The sequence below is a fragment of the Cyclopterus lumpus genome, chromosome 23, assembly GCF_009769545.1.
Source record: "Cyclopterus lumpus isolate fCycLum1 chromosome 23, fCycLum1.pri, whole genome shotgun sequence".
NCBI lineage: Eukaryota > Metazoa > Chordata > Actinopteri > Perciformes > Cyclopteridae > Cyclopterus > Cyclopterus lumpus.
In genome coordinates, this window is record NC_046988.1 from 9,311,187 (window position 1) to 9,336,502 (window position 25,316).

The 25,316-nt window shown below is 41.6% G+C and overlaps 1 protein-coding gene across 3 annotated transcripts in view; it reads right to left on the bottom strand.

Annotated features, from left to right (window-relative positions):
• Positions 1–25,316, bottom strand: part of grm8a (glutamate receptor, metabotropic 8a) — a 190,796-nt gene that overhangs the window by 65,088 nt on the left and 100,392 nt on the right. For all 3 annotated transcript variants that reach the window (XM_034526034.1, XM_034526035.1, XM_034526033.1), the window contains exon 3: positions 135–270. In XM_034526034.1, coding sequence (XP_034381925.1) covers positions 135–270 — 136 coding nt within the window. The remainder of the gene's footprint in view (positions 1–134; positions 271–25,316) is intronic.

Genomic DNA, 25,316 nt, shown 5'->3' on the forward strand with positions numbered 1-25,316 from the left:
TGTGGGTACTTTAGGTCATCATTATAACAAAAGCATAAAAGAATATGCCACTAAACCATAATGTGAAAGTGAAGGCGGCAGACAAACAATGAGCAGTGGCAGCGGCGGCCCTTGTTTAAGTGCGGAGCACGTACCGTATGTCGTCCTCATTAGCGAACATGATGACGGCCCTGGCATTGGAGGTCTCCAGCAGGCGTCTGATGATCTTGTCAAACTCTCCTGACCTGGGCTCCCTGGGGATCTTCAAGGACTGGGCGATACACACACCACCTGGGACAGAGAGAAGAGGTACAGCGTGAATCATCAATATTTTATTCACTGATTTCCATTTCTTCATTTTCCATTTCTCACTCAAAGGTAGGGGTTCTGTCTTGATGCCTATAGCCAGTTTATTAAATACTCCCTCTGGTGCATGCGAGGGACGTGGCTGTACACTTCCAGCTGCGTCAGCACTTTGAGTTAAGTAGAGGAATAACTGGATGGTTAGTCTAACAGCGGCGGCTCACATCAAACATTAAACTTCGGGGAATGCCAACATACCACAGTAACAAGAAATAAGACACGCATTATCTAAAATAAATGAGGATCGCATGTTACCATATTAAACATTCATGCCAAAACAAATTGCGAAACAAGAGTCTGGGATTAGGGCTGAGATGTGACAAGTTATGGAGGGAGTACAGCAAAACCGAGGTAGAACATTGCAGTTGGGAAATAAGATGAGAGAGAAGGGAGTAGGGATAATGAAATGATGGAGACTGAAAAAAAAAGTAAGTTGTAGAAAAGGTAAAATGAGAGGATGAGGGAGAGCGGGAGATGAACGGTGGGGGGGGGAAGAATGGTTCAATGGTAAATGGACTTCTTTGTAGTCTTCGGAGCCACTCAAAGCGCTTAACACTACGCTTAAATTCACACATATTCATACAGTGATGGACGAAACTAATTGTCGTTTCGCAACATGCTGAAAGGTGAAGCTAAACATTATGTTAAAGGCAAGAGGTGTCGACAGCAACAGAGATAAAATAGCGAGAAACAAGGTGAACGATGAGTGGAGCAATATTCTGATAATGCGGCACTGTGCTCAGTGTCCGGCAATATCCGCTGCACCCGATTCACACTCCTCCATGTCCTGTTGTGGAGGCCGACAAGAATGGCAGTCGCAGCAGTATTAGTCATTTCACTCACAATAAGTGATAATGAGGGAGGTATTTGTTGACCTTGTTCCTTCTTCCTCTTCCTCTACCCTTTTCACACACTCACACACACATTAATCTTACCTAACCTTACATACACCCCCTCCTATTACACGTGTAATAGGAGGGGGTGTATGTAAGGTTATTGAATGACTCTCTCCTTTACACACACACACACACACACACACACACACACACATACAGAATCCAACATACAATCATTGCACTAATCCAGACTCCACATGTAAACTCTGTTGTGTTGATTAGCTTTGTTTCCTTACCTCATTACCTCAGCTCGTTGTAAAAGTGTGTGTGAAAGGATTATGCCTCTGTTTAACATTACTTCTGCTTTATCCGTGTGCACAATAAGACTGTGTGTCCATTTTGTTCTGCATGTATGTGCGTATGCATTCGTCTGTGTGCGTTTGTGAAAGCGTGTGTGAGGGACAGTGAATGATGTCTCCTCCCTCCCACACCTGTACAGTCTGTCGCTTTCACTATTTGACTCCCCTGAATCACACACACACACACACACACACACACACGTGCGCGCACGCACACACACACACACACACACACACACACACACACACACACACCAGTGTGTGTGAGTGACAAAACAAATACTCAGATTAAAAGCCTCTCTCGGATAATAACTGCAGTGACAAAATCTGCACAGCCAGCCCCATATACCCTTCAAACTACACAAATGTGGAGGTTCGGAATTATTTCTCAAGGATAATCACCAACTCCATTTACACTTTTGTGTAAGTACACACATATAACACAGTATGAGGAATCAAGGCACCTCCATTCTCGCCACCATTGTCCTTGGACCAGTATGAAAGTGATTAAATTGGTCTTTGTTTTAGAACCTATATTCCCATCATCAATAACTGTCCCCATGGACAACAGATTTCCCAGATGAATACAATATCAAGTGATATCTGTGTATTTGTGTTCACACACTCACAGACACACCTGACTGTCAGTTTGGCAGCCAAATTGACTGCTACCCCAAAAGACACTTCTCCGTTTTTGATGGTGCCAAAAAAGCAGCTCATTAAAAGCGAGCGTCAGTTATTAGTGCGCACCTTCGCCACTTCTTTGAAAGGAAAGCTGTGAGGTCGGGTCAGCAGAAACATCAACGTCCTTTTCTCTTTCTTTTTGTCCCCTCATTTTGCTTAAAAAAAAAAAATTACTGAACGTCTAGTTGAAAGCAGAGGTTGTTAAATAAAGAGGAGGGTTTGCAAGAGTGAGTTTTAACATCAAATCCCGTGCACATCACAACACTCAGAGGATCTGCTTCAAACTGCAAACTCGAAAAAGGATAGAAAAAGAGTGATGACAAAAGTCTAGCTAACAATACTACCAAAGCTCTTTTTGAGGCCAATGCTTTTGAGGTGCCTCTGCAGGCTGAGTGGAAACCTTTTAGTATGAGAAATGCACGTGGTTAGATGTGGAAAAAGTGTTTCTCTGAACTACACACTTTGTTAATCAGTGTAGATCTGTGATAAAAAAAGAAACACCATCTCAAATACCTGACGAGTTGTGAAAACTTTCTGTCGGACAAATAAAGTGACAATTCAGGTGCCGGTTCGCTTCCCAGGGCAGAAACAGTGGCTGATGACAAGTGAATGTCATGTGAATGAACAGAACAGTAAACTCATGATTCGGCTGCCAAAAATGTCAGCCTGGTCGATCATTTCTTCTGAAAACGTTTAAAAAGGATTCAGAAAGTTGAGTTGGCCAAGGACGGTCCCAGACCTTTGTCAGAGCTGGGGAGCTGCCATAGAACATATGCAGGCATCCCTACCTCGGCATGGGACCGGCGGCTGTCGGTGGACTTGGAACGACAGCCGAGGTTCCCCAGCCACATTGCATCCACCAGATTGCATCCACCACATTGCATCCACCACATTGCATCCACCACCTTGCGAGCAGACATCGTCATCGTGTCCTTGAGTCCACTAAGCAAGCTGCGCTGCTGGAGCAAGGGACAGTCCCATGGGAAGATCGCTTGGAAGAGGCCTTCGTAAAAGGAAGCTCTCCAAGCACATGGGAACGGTCAGCAAATGTGAACAGGCTGGATGGAGACCAAGATGTCTCCCAGTGGACGTTGGATGGAGGTGACCTGCAGCCCGTTCTTTGGCCAGAGCCGACAGGAGTTTACGCTTTGAGGTAGAGAGGAAGAGGAGGAGCCATCTGCAGTACAGAGAGAGCCTCAAGATGGTTGTGGCTCAAAATAGGAGAGCGTGGAGTCGGAGTAACTCGCCATCTGCACACAAGCTGGGCTTGGATCAGCCTCGGGTGGGTCACCTGGAGGAGGCTGTGTCCAGTGGAACCCCACTGAAGATGTGTTAAGAGGCAGATGGATGTTCACAGAGAAATGATGAGCGAACAGCTGTTGAAGGATGTTCTACCGTCGACTACTACATTGCTTGTTCTACAATTTTTTTGTTCACGTCTCCCCGACCAACAAAAACACAATCCCGAGGCTCATAATTTGGCTGATTGTGTAAAAAATGGTTAATTGTTCAGAGATATATCTCACGCCAGGCATACTAATGTGGGAGCAGTTAGAAACGGTCTCAGCTGTATTGGATCACAATAATAGCCAGTTGGCTAATTAAATTACGGGCGCTCTATCTGCTGAGCTACACCGAGCTCTCAGTGAATCTCTAATAACCTGATTATGGAGGCTTTAATGTTGAATAGGATGCGAATGAATCCCGATTCCTTGTGTCTGTGTATGTGTGTATGTGTGTGTGTGTGCGTGTGTCTGTATGTGCCTATGTATTCATATCTGAATATCTTTTTGGATGTGTGAGCTGGAGTGCATATAGTCCACAGATGCATGATTTGCATGCATTTTTGTGTGTGTGTGTGTGTGTGTTTGTATGTGTGTGAGAGATAGCGAGTGTGCATTTGCAACTGCCTGCCCCCACTGCAGTTGTTAAAAAAAGATGCAGGTTGCAAGTTGTGATGATGAATTCGATGTTAAGTGCATCCAGAGCTTCTCCAAATTAAACCATTATAGTCTGTAATTAACTCCATTCTGTTTAGACATTAAATTCAATCTGTTTCAGGACGGGGAACACGGCTGTCTCAATGTTTCATTAACACTCTGCATCCCTTACATGGTCTGCTCTCTCACGACATCATTGCATCTATTAACCAAAAGAGGCATGAATTGGGAGTATGAGTGGGTAGTATCTCGTTCCTGTCACTTCACACCTTCAGCATGGCAAACCTTTCAGGGAGTTGATGGATCTCGATAAAAAATATTTAGAAGGTTCTCAATATGAAATTAAGTGCATGTGCGGAGCCTCCACAAGGCTTGCAGCTAACATTGCATTGCATTGCATTACGGTGCATTACATTGCATTGAATTGCAGAAAAACAACAATAGTGCCGACAGTGTTCACCGGAGGGGGAAAAGGAAGGCGGGTGCTACGCCGTATCAGCTGTAGCCGCTGTATGATGGCGGCCGTGGGCCACGCTCACAGGCACCACGCGGCTGGGCGACTGAGATGACAACACATTCGGAGGGAGAGCGTCTTCTTACTCTGCTCACATAAACACCACTCCACTATATCTGGAAAAAGCACAACGTTGTTTGCTGCTATATTAATGCTGTGAGTATCGTATAGAGACCCTTTAAATAATGTGAGAAAAAGAACACAATTAGAGTGCTCTTTGTCATTGGAATTCCATTTTTACAATACATCTATTATAGGAGTGTGCAATACATGCGTGCGAAGTCTCTCCGTTTCAAAATGAGGAACCACAACTGTGAGACCCAAAGATAACAAGAGAGAGATGCTTTAATACAAATGTGCGTGTGTGTATGTGTGTGTGTGTATGTGTGTGTGTGTGTGTGTGTGTGTGTGTGTTTACGTGCCTGTGCGCATATGTCAGTGTTAGATGTGAGGGTTGTATAAAATGAAAGGAAGGGAGTGAAATCAAGGTCCCGGCCTTTAATGATTCTTCCATTGAGATAAAGCTGCGCCAACCCCCACGCTGTCTTTGAAGTAACAGACATAAACACACCCCTTGCCATACGATCACGACATTCAATACGCTTGGACCAATGAGTGCTCTGTGTGCCCAACAAATCCACGTACAAGGACATTCATTTCTTCCTCCAGCTTCAGTGAACATTTCTTTGATTTAAAAGAAGACGACGCCCACTTCATTCATCCCCATAGAAACACCTTCCAGCGAACTGTTACTACTGGAGATTTCACCACTTGCTTTCTTTCTCTCCAAACCTCATTAGCACTGTTTTAAAATAATAAAAAAGTTATATAGAGAGCGCTCTGCCTCTCTATACTTTGTTCATAGCTTGGAGCACTGCAGCGTGGGTCTTTGAAGTCACTGACTGTGTGTGTGTGCGGTGTGTGTGTGTGTGTGTGTGGCTTCTCACACATGCTGTGTGTGTTTGTCTATGTACTCCAGTAACTACATGCGCAGCACAGATGCTGGCATGATGGGTTTTTTTCTCCGTCGCATTGGGTTTGGATGATGAGGTTTTGGGCTTCGAAGTGGAACCTCTCCTCAGGCTCGCTAATGAATCATTGACAACACCCACGGAAATGCTGTCCCAGGAAATGTACATCCTGCCATTAAAATATGCCTTGCAGGACGGGCCCGAGCGCCCCAAAAGGAAATGTAAGATGGTCCGAACCCGAACCCAGAAAGATGCTGCTCAGACCTGAACGACGCCTGAGGTGGAAAAGTGTTTGTGAGCCCATAATGGACTCACGCTTGAAATGTATTATACTTTGCTGATAATGGAACACGGATTAGAGAGAGAGAGAGAGAAATGGGCAAAATTGGTTCAGTTTACAGGAATTGAATGCACTTTTGGTGAATGTTTGTTCGATTAGGGTGGTGTGAATGCACACAGCTCTGTGGGTTATCACAGTATAAATTGAGGCGGCGGTTTGCATCAGCAAGTGGATATTGGATATTTGCAATGATCTACTGTGCACACAATAAAATGTTTCCAGTGGTGCTCAGACAAAATACAATAATTTTATGGTATCTATCTACAGAGCTAATTAAAACTGTTGCCAGTGACAGTGATAGTCTCTGGAGGTACCCGTCACTCTGCATCTACTTTGTGTGATTATTATAAATCTAAGACAGTGCAGAAATCCTCGTCCTGGATTCTGAATTAAGACTGCAGTGGAACCAACAGCACATGATCAGCTGGCTTATGAAAAGCAGGGAATATCAGAAGTTAAACTTCAACATCGGTTATCAATAATAGCAGTAACGTGAAGCTTATTTAAAAACATGGCTGCCAACTGACACTTTATTCGTCAGATTTTTTGTTTTATTCTAAAATGTCCCAATTATAGAACACTTCACTTTAATTCCCTCTATATAGCATTCAAACGCTATTTACACATAAATGTGCTATAACACACCATATCATAGTTTCACTTTAAGCATAGATGATATGTTTATTAATGCCTTAGTCACCAACTCTGACTTCACCTGTGAGCACCCATAAGTGGAGGCTGGTGCATGAAGAGATAATACATGATAAGATCGAAAAACAGTCACAGAAAAAGTTGTAATTGTTGACAATTCCTGTACATGAATATAAAATTAAAATGCATGTATTACAAAACGTGTATTACATGTCTGCTGCTTATAAATGCTATATAGGGGGACCTCAAGCTTTTGCAGGGGAGTGTATTGATTGGTTGGTAGTCAATAAATAAATAAAGACCAATAATTATCGGTTTTAAATCATGATTGGGTTTTTTGTACAAATGGTGTGCAACATAAGAAAGTTTGACTCTTTATGGCGCTCACATGATAACTTTACCCCTAAAAAGTGGATGTGAGCTAAAAGGGACGGCCTAATTGGGGCATTTCCTCATTTTAATCAGACGTCACGGGTCAAATAATTACTTTTTTAGATTACTTCAGGTGCACACATTACAGTTCTATGTGAGTGAGTCGAAAGGCATTTGAAAACAACTTAATTAAAGTTTGCATTAGTCCTCATAATAGAGATGTGGGGCTTAAAGTAATTGTAAGACTATAAAAATGGACTCCAGGAGGTTAGAAAAGCAAGTACCAATTGCAACAAAAAGGAGAAAGAAACATTTCCAAAGCAATTCTGGACACAATATTGTGAATTTCAATGGAGAATATTAATCTCAACCTCATGGAGAGTGTGTGGCTGGAAGAGCCTCCGTCTAGCCTTCATCACACCTGCTCAGAAGTCTCACCACTAAGACTCCTCCTGCTGGAGGAGTTGTGGCTCCCGGAGAGCCGATCACTGCCTGTTAAATAATTAATACGTTTTAACATATGATTCATACAGTATTAGAAATTATATTTGGGGGAAATAACACTTTTAATTGGGACACACTCTTTTTTGGATATACAGATCTAACATCTACAAATATTAAAACAAAGAAAAACCTATTTGGAATGTTGATTGTTGCTGCTAGAAAAAGCAATTGCAAAGAAATGTCTGAAACCAGACACTCTATCAATAGAAGACGTATACAATATGTTAAGAGATCTGTATTTTTCCTCCAAAATGTCCTTAAATGTTTTCTTTATCTCATGTGAATTGCCCCATGTCCTATTGTTGTGTTCTATAATTGCATTGCAAAAACTGAAGATGTGGATCTTTCTGAAAAAAAACAATATATACAGTATGTACTGCTGCTGTAATAGACCCTAAATAACGGAAGAATGTAATGTATACATACTATGATCTGCATTATTGAAGGTAATAGCTATGTAGATTGTAGATATCACTGTTCCTGCTTGTGCATTATTTATTATTGTAGACATCCTATGTCATGCAACGGTAGAGATAGAGTAACAAAATGGTAAAATGATTCCATTCAGGGTTTTTTTGCTCCATTAACACAGTGGCTGATGACATTCTGTATCACTATGTCACTCGAAGAGCTAGAAATCGGACATTTGACTGTCAATACTATCTCTCTGAATTAAAGTAGCAGGATAGAAGCTCGGCAGAATGAAAAAATAAAATTTAAAAAAATTTAAAATATATATAGACAAGACTGTGCCACTCTCCAGCAATGCACAGTGAGAACATATTGGACTTTGTACAGGCCGAGACATCTTTCAATATTCCTGTCGGTGTGTGTGCGTGTGTGTGTGTGTGTGTGTGTGTGTGTGTGTGTGTGTGTGTGTGTGTGTGTGTGCAGAAATGTGAGATGCAAGGACATAGTGAGTCTGAATGAGAGAGGGAGGGAGGGCGGGGGGGGATTTAGAGGTTTGAGTAGGGAGAGTGAAAGAAGAGAAAGACTAAAAACACACAAGGGAGACAGAGAGTGAGTAAGTAAGACAGAAAAAGAGACCTTTTAACGGTTCACTTTACCAGCCATCCCACAGAAAGTGTGTGTGTCTGTCTCGGTTTGCATGCGTGCGTGTGTGCGTGTGGGGGTGTGTGTGTGAGTGTGAGAGAAAGAAAGTTACCAGCCTCTTCTGTATTAGCTATATTCCACCATATCGTACATGCAACAATTGGTTGGTAGGGCTGTTATCACAAGTATTAGTACAGTAGAAGCATATCTTCCCCATGCTTGTAGGCAGAGAGGAAAGAGTTAAAGCCAGAGTGAATGATTGTTCATCTATTTAAAAATCCATTCGCGTTCCCAAATTAAAATATGCATTGATGAACGTTTACTGAGTTTACTTCTCGACAAACTGAAGAACTCATTCAATAATTAACTTGTGCTATAGTCATATACATTTACGTTGCCCAACCCGTGACTATGAGTGGGACATAAAGAAAACATTTTAAAAATCCTCTGAGGTAGACTTAGATACTGCAAGCAGTGCAGTAAAAATCCACATGAGACTTTAGTAATGGCAGCATCCGAGCCATTTTGTTAACCACGCACATATATTTGAACGATTCCTCAGTGGAGCTTTCTTTGCTTTTCCAAAAACATTTAAAAGAAACAGCATCATGTGGACTGTGTCTGGATTCCTGCCTGTCTTCACGGTCTATTGCATGATGCACTGTATAATGAGGGCTATACTTGTGCAGGGACACTTGTAAACATCTTCCCAGAAATACAGAGAGTACAAAAAGGTCATCTTATTCCTAAAAAGACTAAAATGACACAAACGCCGACAACAGCACCTTTGTTCACACACAGATTGACAAGCATGTTCCAGGACCAGCAGCCATGAGAACTGGGCTTAGAGTCCACAAGTCAAGACCAGTTCTGCAAGTCCACGGGCACCAGGTGAGTCAGTTGATGTCCTCAGTGAGTCACCTGACCTTCGGTCAGCTGTCACCCATCGCCAATACTTCCAATCAATCAAATGGATCCCACTGGCCTTGTGTTGGACTGGTGGACGACTGGTGGAGGAACTGGTGGAGGAACCGGGTGGGACAAACGAGAGGGATTAGATGGAGAGAGGGAGGAAATGACGGGTGAGTGGGGAATGGTCGACAGAAAGAGATGGGAAAACGTGGTGGAATATCAGGAGGTTGAGAAGGTGGGCAGGAAGAACTGAGAAAAGGGCGGAGAGATGAAAAGATGGAGAGAACAAGGCGAGGTGGGAAGGAGATGAGCAAGGGATGATTGGATGTCAGGCCACAGATAAAAAAAAAAGTACAAGGTCAACGTTAAGCTGAGAGATCACAAAGACAGAACATGACCACTTCTCTGTCTGGTACTCTCCTCCTCTATCTCTCTCTCACTCTCTTGTACTCTACTGTTGCGAACATTCTCTTGTTTGCCTTGAGAGGAGAAATGTCTTTAATTTCTATGCCCCCCCCCCCCCACCACCACCACCACCACCGCCTCTCTCTCTCCTACACACTATCTGACAGTAATCAGACATCCAATTACAGCAGAGCCCTCAGACTAGGGCTATGTGTGTGCATGTTGGTGTGTGCATGTGCTGTTCACACACACACACACACACACACACACACACATACACACACACACACACAGCACGTCAGATCCCTGCTGATGCCTGTTACGCCCCAAGCTGAGATGCCCTGCTGTCCTTCAGCCCACGCCTTATCTGGGGATGAAGGACGTCACATGTTAAAAAAAAAAAAAAAACACACACACACTCATGCAGATATGTAGCAAACGTAAAAAAAAAAAAGATGTCACGTCGATGTCATCAAACAGAGGAAAACGTGTTCAAGGCAGACGCAGATAGCGGCAAATACTTAAAATACAGAAGAACACTCATTCACAAACATAAAAGAATAAGCTGACACACTTCAAACAAACGTTGACACACACGCCGAGGATGAACATGGATCTGATATGCGGCTCCATCTCCCCCACGGGCTGCTGAGGCGTCACACTGCCGACAGTGAGACGGATGAATGAAAAAACAAAAAATTTCACTGAAACTGCCGACCTTCACTTTGACCTTTCTGAGGGCTGAGAATATCCAGTTTATAAATGTTTTTAATTTGTCCTCCAAATGTTCTTTTTCCACAATCAAAACTGCAAGATTATAAAATGTTTGGATATACATAATATACATAATATTATTATTATTTAAAACTTAGTATTATCCTTCATTACTTGAATATTGGCATTATTTCTCTGAATGGAAAGACATGTGAGTGGGTGGTGATAAAAGACTTGATCTGGGAGGTTATATTTGCTTTTGATATTGCCAAAGATTCAAGGCGTGTGGGTTTGTGTATGAACGTTGACTCGCCTGAACTATGCAGAATGTGTTATGTTATTGACAAACAAGAGCGTGGAATTCTAGGTTTTATATTTGAAAACAGGATGTATGATGGTTGTTTTTTCTTCGACACATCAACAAACAAAAAGGCAGTTTTGTTTTTCTCTAACCATCTCCTGTGTCATATATATTCATATATACATATTTACTGTATACATTAACATTTAGGGGTTGTGGCAGAGATATCCATAGCAGGAAAATTGCTCTTGATGATTATCTAAAAAAGTGGACGAGGTGTCGTGTAATATGTGTTGTTGATGGTCTGGTACTATTCGTGGACGATGTTTGTGAGGTTTTGCACATAATCATATTATTTCAAAGTATTTGTACTCAATGACATTTTTTTTTCTTTTTGGTTTTGACGTCTTGTTATATTTATGATATGTGATATAGAAACATCTCGTTATCCCATGTGGGATGGGCAAAATGTTTGTCATGCCAGGGAAATAAGACAACTGGCTATAGGCCCATTATAATGCATTACCTTATATTCTCCAACATTGACAGAATAGTAAATATTGCTACAGTAGTATACACACATTTGCATGGGCGGTATACAGGGCCTAATGGAGCATGGTTTCTGCATCTGTTCAATAACTGCAGGAAAAATCCATGATGATTGCAGACAAACAAACAAACACAAACGAACAAAAAAATGGTGTTCGTCCTCCACAAAATGAGATCCAGCAGTCATTCAGCCAGACTCTAACACACCAACGGCCAGAAGTTTGAGTACACACAATTTGTTTAACAGCTTGTCAATGTTTATCTCAACAGAATCAGTCACCCAGCAGTGTGCAAACAGCTGACTGTGAAATGAAAATTGTGCATAATGAGTTAATGTAGTCATTTCTGAGGGACAATTATAGTGTTAAACGCCATGCACACTCACCAGTACATTAAATATTCAATAGAAACGTCATTGATAAGTCAGAACAGCCCACATGCGGCCAAGCAGACAGCCTATAGAATCTGCCGCCTGTAATTTGTTCCGTTTGGAATCTGCAAATGAGCCAAATATATGGGCGATATTATGGTTTATTGAAAAGCATTGACGACAAAGGCTTATTGCGGCTGATAGCATCTGTGTGGGCAAACATGATGTCTGAATGGCAATGAAAAGAAGAAGCCTGGCTGCCTGTGAATACATCACGGGTCGTGTTTGTGCCCTCACACCTGACACTGACAGAGGCTATTGTGTGCTATGCTAATGTAGCACTGCGGTTGGTTGGGTGGGACAGCAACACCGGGTGAGCTTGACAAATATTGGCAAGATCTCCCAGCCTTTCTTTTCCCCAACAAATATGAATATACGGACGTGAGTAGGCTTCCCAGAATGTATCTAATGGTGATTGCAGTGTCAAATTAATGTGCCTTAATGTCATATTGTTTGGGCCGCATATGTTTTTTTTTTGGAGTGCATCTTGAGGATTTTGAACAAAATCTGGATTTTTTTTTAAGGCATTTTATGGGCAAATACATTTGAGCAATTATGGTATTTGGGAATTCTGCTGCACATTAAGGAACGCTTCTCTCGGCGAAAATGTTTCATCTGCTTGCCACTTTAATGGTCGTCTGCTAATACACTAAATCCTACACAGCAAACCTAATGGAATCCTGTTAACGGTAGAGCAATCTCCACCCACTTCCTCTTAACATATTGTGCATGAAACCACATTGTTTTCATCCAAAATCCTCCTCGAGGTTGGAGCAACATTCACAATCAATATGTCTTCTACGATGCTTAACACAATGAAAATGAAGAGAATATAGGTGTGCGTTGAATCAATGTCTTCACATTAAATATCAGCTTCAGCGTCAAAGGGTCTAATCCAATACGGTACGCTGTTTTCATCAGCTCAATGCCCTATTGTTTGGCCAGGTGCTGTGAATGCCCTATTGTTTGGCCAGGTGCTGTGAATGCACTATTGCTTTGGCTAACTCGGCCCCATGCATAGATTCCACCCGATCAATATGTCTTGCACATGAAGTATTCTTTAGGTATTGACATGCTCTCAGTTGGCCTCGGCCTCTCCTTCTAGCAGCATCTCTGGATGCCGCATTTACTGCCAAAAGCTTCAATGACAAGATAAAAAAATAATAATAATTAAATAAAGCTGTGCTGTAGCCTTACATCAATCTGAAGGCTGTATTTTCGTGATCGAGCACCGAGAGGCTTAACGGCGCTGAAGTGACATTTCTGAAAGACGTACAAAGGTTGTTTTTTTTTCTCTCATCTTCAAACATTTTGATATTTCGGTGACATGCCCTGAACTTGACTGTACTTAAGTAGGAGGAGGAGGAGGGGTGTATTAGTGGCGATAGTGCTGCGGAGCAATTTTCGGTGTGTTCAGGATTATGGTGATTTGAGGTCGCAGTGCGTAACGGCTCCGATCATGTCTCATGCGAGTGGAATAAAGTGCAAAGTGAAGGTGATGCACATGTTTGGTGCCAACACACGTGCCTACTCTTGGCTACTCTTATTTTCCATTATCCGACTGCCAACTGCACCACAGTTGTGTCTGCTCATTAGACTACAGAAAATAGCGGCCGCTGATGTGTGCAACAAACTGCATAACATTTGCTTGTGCTCATTAATGGCTGCATGCTCAAGGACGTCTCGCGACTGCGATGACTCACACTTTCTCAACGCACTCATTATTGCCTGCTTGATGCTGCCATTGATTGACTGCTGACTCCTTATTCACTACTCTTAACCGGCCCCCAGCAGGATTAAGGCCGCGGGGGTTCACACAGCATTGCTGCTTAGACACCAGAAAAAGCATTCACACTTCCACAGTCAGGTGTTTTGGGGGCTTTGTTTTGACTTCCCGAAATATGTACTATACAGGATAAAAACATTGAGTTTGTGTCCATCAGCAGACATAAATCACAAGGCCTGACTACGAAAAGATTCCTCTGGGTTGCCCTTTCTCTCACTTTGCCTTCACACCCTGTGGTAAAAAAGCAAGACCCTGCCTACCATACATGCACTTCTTTCTCTTTTCAAATTATTTAAACTTCTTGCTGCACTTGTATCATTTCATCTTCATCCATCCTTATCAATTTTGTTGAAGGCACCTAATGGTGGTCAAACATTCTCTTTCCAGCCCCTCTGAGTCTATCTCTATCATTATAGGCCTGTACCACATGTTATTTATTTTTGCATTAAAAGCTTCTATCAAGGCTTTAGAATGAGTCTTTGTCTGTAGTCCAATTGTTTAGTATTGTGGTTAAATAAATGGAATTCATGGTGCTGCTAGATTGCTGCTAGAACGCCCCATTAAAAAAGGCCTGTGCTTCCTTTTGTGTGCGCAAACAGTTTTTAACAGCAAAAACACAAACAAATATGGAATCAACTGAATATTTTGTTAAATGTAATTTTGGAACTTAATACAACCTTCTTTTTTTTTTAACAACAACTGCAGTTATAGGCCATATTTGGATCACACAAGAGAAACAAGCCACCACTGGTATTTAATTCTACAAATAGTATAATGCTAGTTTTATTAGTAGTCTGATGGTTATCTGCAACGGGCAGATTTAAACAGAAATAAACTCTGTGTCAAGTTATGAAGGGATTTTTAATGCCTCGAATTATTCGATGCAGCCCTATATCATTATTTATTCCTCTTTTACTCTCGTCCCTTTTGATTTCCATCCTCCTCAACTCCCAGGGAGGTTTTTTAAAGCATGTTGGTGTCCATCCTCTTTCTTTCTTCTCGACCCACCCCTCCATCTTTTTCTTTCATTACAATCCGTATCACACTGCACATCCACTGCCTACCCTGATGCATAGAGTCTATTTGTTGTGGTTTACTATAATAAGGTGAATGTGTCACAGGCAAACAGGGACAGGGGTCAGAAAGGCACTCTGGGTGAATAACCACGCACAAACGTACACAAGAAACATCCCTGCCCACAACACACGTAAACAAACCACAATGGTAGTTCAACCAAAGGGGATACACAAGCATCGGTAAACACACAAAAACATTTTTACACAAACACGTTCAACCTTAGCCAGTGGAGCATGATAGCTGAAGAGAAAAGGGGTCAGCGGTGATGGTTTTACAGTTCAGTAAAGAGAGCAGTGAAAACAGTACAACTGAACCCTGAAAAGACATCAGTGAGGGATCACTGGATGGAGGAGAGGAGAGCAGATGTTGTCATGCAAATAAAACACACCAATTATGTGGTTGTAAAACTTACTCCAGTCCTTTTTGAGGATATTGAGTCAATATTTAAGAAAAATAAAAAGCTCCTTTGGCGACAAAGAACAACATCATCTAATAACATTGCTGCACCTGCGGATTTCAAAGACATGCACATCTGCACAAAAACACACTCACATTATTAGATGTCCTATTTGAGAGAGAAACAGATAATATATCAGTTTTTTCTCCCGGGTTACTAGAAATAACTGGGATTATTCTTTGTATACATCTGTTTCACTGTCTATAAGACAAACAGATAATGTCTCATGTATGACACACAAACACCAGCGGGACATTGACAGTAAACAGAAACAAAGAGTGTGTGGGGGCCGCTGGGGTCTGGAGCCGGATCCAACTTTGTGTTTGTGTTGTGTCAATATAGTGACTTATCCATGAATAATGTTGCTGCGTCATTGCAACATGTAGTGATTGAGTCTGAGCTACTAAGTTGAGTCTTGGTTAGTAATTTTCACTCAAGATATATGTAAATTAGCAATATTTCTGGTGGGGTCTCGGCTTGTCAGGGGGCAATGCCTAAAGAAGAGTTTGGAGCATTTCGATGTAAAAAAAACCCAACAAAATACAACTGACTTCTGTCTCTATAGCGTGGATTGATACACTTGATAAAGCATCTGTTTGAATGTTACTGACGTTAAAAAAGTGTGACTCGCCGATTGCAGGTTTCTTGGTCGATTCTGGTTCTAAAGTCTTACCTCAATATTCCAATATTTTCTCATTACGATAATCATTCTAAGAACCAATTATGACAGCAAGGGTTCCTTTTTCAAACTTTTTTACCACCGTCCTGAATTCAAATGAATAATTAATAATTTCAAGTACCATCACAAATGATAAATGTTATCCTCTTACTTGTTTTTTGTAATCTATCGTGGTTATTTACATGAAAATATGACTCAAATGATTAGGAAATAAATAATGGTATCTTTATTTAAATCCTTTGGCATTAGTGGTTTCAATTATGTGTTATAAAGGTCTTAATATTCTATATTTCTTTGAAAACATCTCCTTTAAACAACTGTATTTATTCAAGCTTCTTGCCAAAAGGACATTTTCAAAACATTACTGTCTATCATGATTGGGATATCAAACTATCATGCGGCACACATTTATAAATGTGACTCTTTCTATCGACCGCCCATCGATCACTGCATCTCTAAAAAAAAAAAAAACGGCATTGTAAAAACAATAATTTCAGCAAGCATTATCTGTTGGTACCCATTTTATTATACAGGACATGACTGTTGATTTGTGTTGATATAATTTCTCTACAATCTGTTTATTGATAATCCATTTTACTATCCGTGTAAAGTTAATAAAACAATCTAAGTAACTTAAATGTGTGTTCGTTTGTGTGAATACTGATTTCTCAGTTTCACAATTGCTTGTATTAAAAAGTCCATCGGCCAACTGCTTTTTCCAACTTTTATTCAAAGTGTCGTTAGATTGCTGCATGGCTGTGCACCTCGATATTCATAGTCATCAGAGCCGTATTGCTTTAATGTAATTAATTAAAGTTATCTTTCACTATACATTCTGTATGTGAGAGCCAGGAAATTGGGATGATGTTGTTTCCCTTTAAGAACATCAAGCGTGATCCGTCTCTCGGCTGGGTGCCCCTTGACCCCGGAATCTGGGAAGTGTATGACTGATCTGCTCCTCCGCGGGCCCTCATGCTGCTCGCGGCCAATCAAGTGGCCGCATAACACCATTATTGCAGCCCTCTCCTCTGCAGGGATGTCAGTACCCATCCATCGATTCCCTGCCTTCTTTAATCCCCCTCTCGATATTCATCTTTCTCTCTCACCGTCTACCCCCTGCGTTCTCATCCCTCTTTCTCACTTTCTGCTACTATCGACTTCTCCCATCCCAAACCTCTCCACTCCCATCAACCAAATATACCTCCCTCCTTTCTTCCCCCCATCCCAATCTCACCAGCCCTCTCTTCTCGTTGGAAATTCTTCATCCATCCGTTCCACCCTCAAAGGCCCTCGCGGCCAAGTCTCCTTAATGAAATCTCAGCAAGCCTTATTGTGTTGATTAAAGCTGTCAGAAAGGAACTAAGAGAGGAAAAATACAGCCGCAACAGGGGAAAACCAGGGCTCAACGGTGCGTTGTCAATGCCCTTGTTTCAGCTCCTGTTTAGTTTTCCTTTCTCTCTGTATTTCGTCCTCTCTTTCATGCTTTACTTTTTTTCCCCCTTTCTTTCAGGTTTATACACAAACCCTCTCTGTCGGCCTCATTTTCCCTCCATCCATCCCTTTCAGTGCAGCCAGCAGCTCTCATGGTATGTTCCATAACCTCCCGACCTGAGCTTAATGCAATTCTGTCAAACCATATCCCCTCCTCGAGCCGTTCTCCTCCAGCTGTTTCTAATACACCTCAGCGCAGAATATTGTTTTAGTGTTATTGGTCAGCGACTACATAGTCACAAGACAGTTATTGCCCTTGAAATAACAGACATGGAAATGTCCCATGATCACAAACGGGTAAAAAGACATGTCCAACTGTCAAAATGTTTACGACTGTGAAGGTAAAAGACAGAGAATAAACAAACCGTTTCTCTTTTTAACCCAAACTGTTTCGCAAACCTCATCGAGAATCCAGACTTGATATCGTACGGTGTCAATCCTGCCAAGGTTGTTTTTTTTCCTGAATTAATGTTACATCAGTAACATACATTTTTACATTTAACCTTTTATTTGAGTGACAAACAATAGCAAGGTCTCCTGCATATTACAGAGACACTCCACCTCGCCTAAGACAAGAAACACCTCCATGAACGTCGGAAACCATTCTTCATTTTAATGAAGTAGAAGCTTATTAAGCTCCGGGGAGAAGTGGCGCTACATCACACGTAAAAAAAACAGCCATATACATCAGGACCTGTATCGGTGATTGATTGATCAAATACATCCCATGTTTGCTTCACATTCATTAATCAGAAGGGCATTGGATGGAAAGAAAGAAGTAGAGGCAAACAGCCCAAGCATTCACAATCGGATGCTGTTAGGAACAAAGCAATGCTTACTCCCTCCTCCACTAGCCAATTTCCGGGGTGGAGGGGAAGCGCTGCATCAGATGCACCAGCGATTGTTCTCCCCCCCCCCCCCCCCCCCCCATCACCAATATATGAAGCAATAAACTGAAAGTCAAGCAGCCAATTCTCAAAAATGATTATGATTCCGATTCGGTGCAAGAAAAAAAAACGGAAACTGGAACTCAGGACGTAGGAAGTTATTTTCAACTTGATGATAACGGCACGTTAGAGCAAGTCGAGGAGGAGCACTAAGAGAGGGAACCATTTAGAGGAAGGAGAAAATTGACTATTTTTTTTCCCATCAATGCAGTTTCAAATAAATATGTACGCCAGCACATACTTACTCCGAACCACTGGTCTGCTGCAGCATGTGGAATGTGTGCACACAGAGGTATAATGGCATGCAAATGTTTACAAGTTATGGATTTGCACTTTATGTCAACATGCAGTCTATAAATCTAGGTACTAAAATATCATGAAGATATATAATATTGGCCGAGGGCGTCGCACACATTCTAATGCAAACGCCAAACAAGCAGGGAGCCCACACGCATGATACATGTGTTCAAACTAGCGGTGCAAAAGATCAGAAAACTCACAAATCGTTTAGAAATTGCATGTCACGTTTTTTTTTGCCGCCAATACTCATAGCTGATCATTGATTATCCATATTGGCAAATATAGATCCCGTTTGATTATAGCAGCTGGTCTCCAAGGCTCCATCTGCCCAAAAATGTATTTCAACCGCTCTGAAGTCATTCTAAACCATCAACATGTCTAAATGTTATCCTTTTACTATCGTCATCTAGAGTGTTTTTCTTCATAAAAAACAACGATTCAAAAGATAAGGAAAAAGATTGCATGTGTATTGATTAAAACAAATCTTGTAATTGGTAGTTTCTTTTTTTTAAATAATGTATTATAAGCTGCTTAGCGCTAATGTAAACAGGTCATAATTCATCTCTGATATCTATTTGTTGTTGTGAAACCATCTCCTTCAAACAACTATTCATTCAAATTTCTCACCAAGAGATTACATGTGAACACATCATGATAATTTACCTTTGCCCAGTAATCAGTTTTACTAAGCAGAGCCTGAACCTAGCTCAATTTAACCACAGATTGCTTGTTTGTCTCAGATTGCTTGTTTGTTTGGAACATCATCAGAGATCGGCAACTAGAAAACCATAAACGCCAATGTCCTAAACACATATGGTGCTGAATATTGTCAGTAAAACTTAATCTCACATGCGAGGGTGGATCCGTAACTAATTCAAACAATAAACACTCCAAAACTAGAGTAAACACACTTGCCCACGTACGGTGCATACATATCAAGTCCCACACACGAGCACAGGAAAAGGATGGAGCATTATCATTAACAGGCAGACCTGGAAGGTATTTCCTCCAGAGGCTAACCTTCTATTAACATCCCATTAACAGAGACAGGCGTATGACAGCTCAACATGGCTACGTATCAACTGTTTCTCTTTCAATTACGAAGATGACAGAGGAACCGCAGGCAATCTAGCCGGACATCTACAAGGGTTCCTTTGAGGAAGCCTTGGAAGCAATCTGCCTGTATGCCCATGACAGATCATCTAGCAGCTCGTCCAGCTGGGTGAAAAAGAAGAAGAAAAAAAAAAAAGAAAAGATTTTAAATTTTGCCAGCTCCTTTAATGAGGACAGTACAAAACAATCAGGGTTTCTGTCACATTGTAATAGATTTTAAAAGTGCTGGAGGAGTTGAAAGTTAGGCGATGAAGTGCCCTCGAATAGAAGAGAAATATGTGGTATAATAGCAGTGAACATTTTATTATAGTCTATTTGAAATCAGCCCGGTGATGAAACTTCAATGGATAGCTAGATTTACATTTAACAGTGTGCACTCGAGACAATACCAAAAAAAATAGCAACATTTGCACTTCCATCAAGTCACACTAGATGAGACTTGGAGACGTTTACAGAGAACATAGCTACTGGACAAAGATGGATATGAATAAAGAGATAAATAAAAAGCTGTGTGGTCGCAACATGGAAAAGACCATTATATTTCTGTACACCAAACTGCAGCAGTGGCTGCACATTTGAATGTGTATATTGACTAATAATAATCAATAAGAATAATTGACATAAGGGACATAAGTCCGCCTAGTTTCTCATGGGGTTACAAAAATAGAGAGAAAGATAGAGAAGGTTCCAGTGGCAAAATAAGAGACTCATTTATTTCTAACAAGACAGGATCCAAAGCAGGAGTGAGAGAAGGGTGTACTCATGACTGTCTTTAGAAAAATGAAAAAAAATAACGGGTATAATTACACCATGACAAAGCGCACAGAAAAAGAAATGGGTCAGGGGAAAAAAAGTGTATACATTTATATACTTGTTTTTTTCTCATGTTTTCTTTGTCTTTTGAGATTCGTTGTCTTGTCATGTTGCATTTTTTAACTTTTTTCAAGATCAAGCAACTCATTGAGAATGTTTTTAAATGAATACGTTATTCATTTAGGTAATACCATGTGCAGTGATTGTAAACATTATGATCTGAGAATCTTCTAATTGCTTGTTTTGTTCCACCAACAACCCAAAACACAAGTTCAACTTTTGGAAAGCAGTGACTCAGATAGAAGTTGATACTGACCCCATTTAGAGGATCAGGTGCCATTCGGATGTAACCAATCCACCAAAACTCTTCTTAGTCACTGTTGTTTTGTGATTTGACCTTTTATGCCGTTACATCAGGCCAAGAACAACAGCAACCCCTTGTGTATAATATTGGACCAGCTATTATTCTGTCAATCAAATGCATTTCTCACAAGAGCCTCATTTTTAACAGTGAGCGTCACTCGCTACATAAAAAGTAACTCTTAGCTTTCTACTATTGTAATGAAGTGATTGATGATTAAAGAATAATCAATAATCAGTTCAATGCAAGGAGGTTCCACTGTTGGGCAAGAAAAATAACCAGTATCTGCTCAGTATCCATCATTGGCCAATACCCTGATTTAAAGGTATTGGAATCATCAAAGGGAGTGACTGAATTGCATCCATATTCAATTTACAGTGATCGGGAACAGAAAGAGGCAGCAATGAAGCTGGAATGACACGATTGTCAAAGATTAATCAACTACTCATTTGACCACAAAATTGTTGCACAAATAATTTAAGAAGATAATGGAGGTTTGGCCCCTGATACATGATGCCTCGACTTTAAACTCATTACATGACTGCGGTTCGACCATTCAGTCAAGTGATTCTGCCACAAAGTAAATCAATAACTTGATCAGAAAGTAATTTTGAGGGTTTTTTCGTAGCTGGGTAGAGGCTGTTTATCAGAAGGCCGAGGTACAAGGAAACACATGACCCGGGACATTTCTGGGATGATCAGGGGAGATATTGTCGACATGAGAGCGAGATGAGCAATACTCTTCTCAGCACATAACAATTGATAGGCAATCTATCTCAGGTACAGTCAGGAGACACACTGACACACACACACACACACAGACACATGAGGGGATTCACACACACAGACACATGAGGGGATTCACACACACAGACACATGAGGGGATTCACACACACAGACACATGCGGTCAGGTTAAAAACAGGTGTAAACACAGCGTGTCTCCGCTGAAATTGAAACTAATTGTCTCTTAAATTTAGGAAGCTGTTCTCCAATTGACGAGCCTAACATCTTAAGTACTGTATATCCCCACATGTGCGCTGTGACAGAAGATTACTGATTTCTTACCCCCCCCCCCCCCCCCCCCCCCCCCAGTGAGATGGCTTCTGGCTAGTAAATAAAGAAAAGGAGAGGAGCTGAAGAGTGGGAGACAGGTAAGAAGAGTGGCAGGGGTGGTATAGACTGAGCTGAGTGAGGGCGGAGGCTTGTAAAAGACATAATAATCATTAAGTATTCACACTGAGCACTGGAGAGCCCTGACGCCTGAAGAGGCAGGGGAGGCAAATAATGACGAGGAGGAACCGAAAAACAGAGTGAAGGAGAAAGGAAGCAAAAGGAAAAAGATGGTGGAGAGGCTGCATGACAATGAAAGTGTGCGGGATGGAAAAAGTCCGACAGAGAGAGGGACAACCTCAAAGACATCAAACGAGGGGACAGGGAGTGAGCCAGAGAGAGAGAGAGAGAGCAGGGGAGCAGAGGGGGGGGGGCGGAGGGGGGAGGAGGGGAACATAATACATGAAAGCTTTAATGCAGGGAAGAAGTGTGGTTGAGTGAAAGAGTGAGACAGCTAAAAGGAAGAGTCAGGCAGCCAGAAGGAGTGTTGCGGTGTAATAAAATGCCAGATGTATGCCACTGCAGTCTCTCTCCTCTCATCCCAGCGCTGTTAGAGTTACTAACTAACTGTGTCTGCACGCGCACACACACACACACACACACACACACACACACACACACTCTGGATCATTCTCCCCAGTTTACAGCATGTTCACTGATTACTTGGATCTCCTCTCCAGGTCTTTATGAGCTGAGGGGCTGGTAGCGAATGGACAGCAACATGGTGTGTGTGTGTGTGTGTGGGTGTGTGTGTGTGTGTGTGTGTGTACAAAAAAACGTCTTTCCAAGTGTCCTCTCTCCAGGCAAATAAAATCCCCCATCTGGACCGATGGACAGATGTGTACATACACACTGTCATTCCTCCATGAACACAGAATGGTAAAGTTGAGCAAAGGCCAAGATCAGACATGAAAAGCGTGGCAGGAATTAAAGGAGAAAACCCCTCCTGGAGGAAATGGGATTACCCATTCAGAATTTACAGAGCGTTAACGGAATATACCATTAGTTTTGCATGAAATATAAAATATGTACGTTTTAAATTAACGCTGACCATTTGCAGATTGGATTTCTGTCTTCCAGACAGCCGTTGCTTCCGTTCATTTCAGTGCGCGACGGAAGTCAACGTGCGGAGACTTAAATCTTGCTTGAAATAGGTAATCCATCACACTGAGCAGCTCATTGCCTATATTTTTGTTGTTACATTGTCACCGCGCGCAATGCAGTTGTGAGCAGGCACTGATTACAAAGATGGTGCATTCAAGGACAGCCTGACAGCTCAGCTTTAAGCATGCATAAAACAGCCAAATTCACATTGTCCTTTCGAGCATCACTCACTTGGCAATACTATTTGGCAGCCTATTGTTAAATCTCAGATGTCTGAGCATCCCTGTCTGCTGCAACAACGAGAGTTTTGAAAACGGTTGACAACTTAATAAGCTTAAACCTACCGCCGTGGTCCTTGAAGCTGTATTGTTTGTTTTCAGAACATTTACTTACGGAAAGGTTACTTTTATTTCACATTTGCATGCGTCACCATCCTGCATCTCGAGGAATGTATTGCCCGCTTCCTTCCTGGAGAACCAAGGTATAAATAAGGTATAATTTGGCAAATCAAACCCATAGTTCCCTTCAGACTGTAAGACCGGTGCATAATTACTCCGGCAAACCATCCGTCAGGAAAAGAAAAGCTTTAGCTTTAAGGTACATGGGCTTACCCCGGTGGAAACCACACAAAGAAAAACTTGAGCCCACTTAGTTACTAATCAGCCGTTCCCTTCATACAAAGTGAGGGAGTGTTATAATACATGCACACACGTGCCTCACTGACACTCAAACACAAATACGCGCGCACACACGATGACCAACGCTGTTGAGCACTTATCGGTCGTTCCCACAGGCTTCAGGCCTGTCTCATTCTTTCTTATCTTAATAAGGTCGGTCTTAACTCTAACGTGATGGACTGCACCTGTCTGGTAATGGATTCAAAATGACACACACACACACACACACATACACACACAGACTCGCATTTGTACCTATTCGTATACACTGAAACGCAAACACACTATTTCTTGGTCACATACAGGGATTATTCCCTCTCTCTCGCTAGCAATGCACCTTTCTCTTTCTTTTTCTTTTATACACACCTTCACACACAGACACACACAGACACACGGACACACACACAGACACACACACACTGTCCTGTCTCATGTTGTTGTGGCTCCTAGTGCTGTCAGCCTCATATAACACTGTTTTTTTTTAATCTCCCTTGTACAATCTCACCACCCACGTCCCAATTAAGCTTAATAATCAGTACGTTAAGTTACTTTGACATATTAAAATTCAACATTCAAAGCTGGAAGAAACACATGTTGTTTTAGCTGCAAATCTTTTTTCCAAATTCTTGGAAACAGTTTCTTTTTAATTTGCAGAGATACAAACGACAAATTAAAACAAAAATATTTGTCCGAAGAAACATGTGGCATTTCATCTTGAAAAAAGACTTAAACAATTAATTAATTAGCGTTGGTAGAATTTTTTAACTGATCAATTGACTCATTTCAGCACTTTGGGATTTTCCTCATTGACTTTAAAAATCCTTTTTGATATGTTGCTAAGTTTTTAAGAAACAAATGGCAGTCTCCTCTCTTACTGTGTCTTCATTTGTTTCGATTTTATTTTGATTACTTATTGAGTTATTGTTTTGGTAACTTATAAGAGTAACTTGAAGTTTTTCTACAATTTTGATTATTTGGGCGTACACTTTTCAGAAGAGTCATTCTGGAGTGCTAAGTGGTGGCCAAAATCATCATTGCATCAGGTAGAGTTACGAGAAGAAGAATGCCCTGTTCGTCTCCATCACTGTCTCTGGGATGATTCTGCAGGACCTTCAAATCAATTTAGAGCTCTGCTGATCTCTCTCTCTCTCTCTCTCTCCATCCATCACTCTCATTTATCTTTCCCTAGTTCCCTTTATTTCTCTCCGTCCCTCTTTCTTCACTGTGTCTATCTCATCCACCTCCGCCGTCACCCTCACCACCCTTAGTTTATCCTTGATGCGTCTCATTTCTCCGCTCTCCCACCTTCCATCACATTTGTCCCTCCCCCAACCCTTCTCTCATTCGGTCTGCCTCCCTCATTTACTGTCCGGGGGGAGTGAATCGCAATTGGATCCTCCCGATCACTTCACATGCAAACATAGAGATGAGAACGGCTCCGGTAAAAAGATTATGAGGGAGATCCATAACTGCTATAAAAACTAACAAGGAGGAGCACTATAGATCTCACACACATACACAC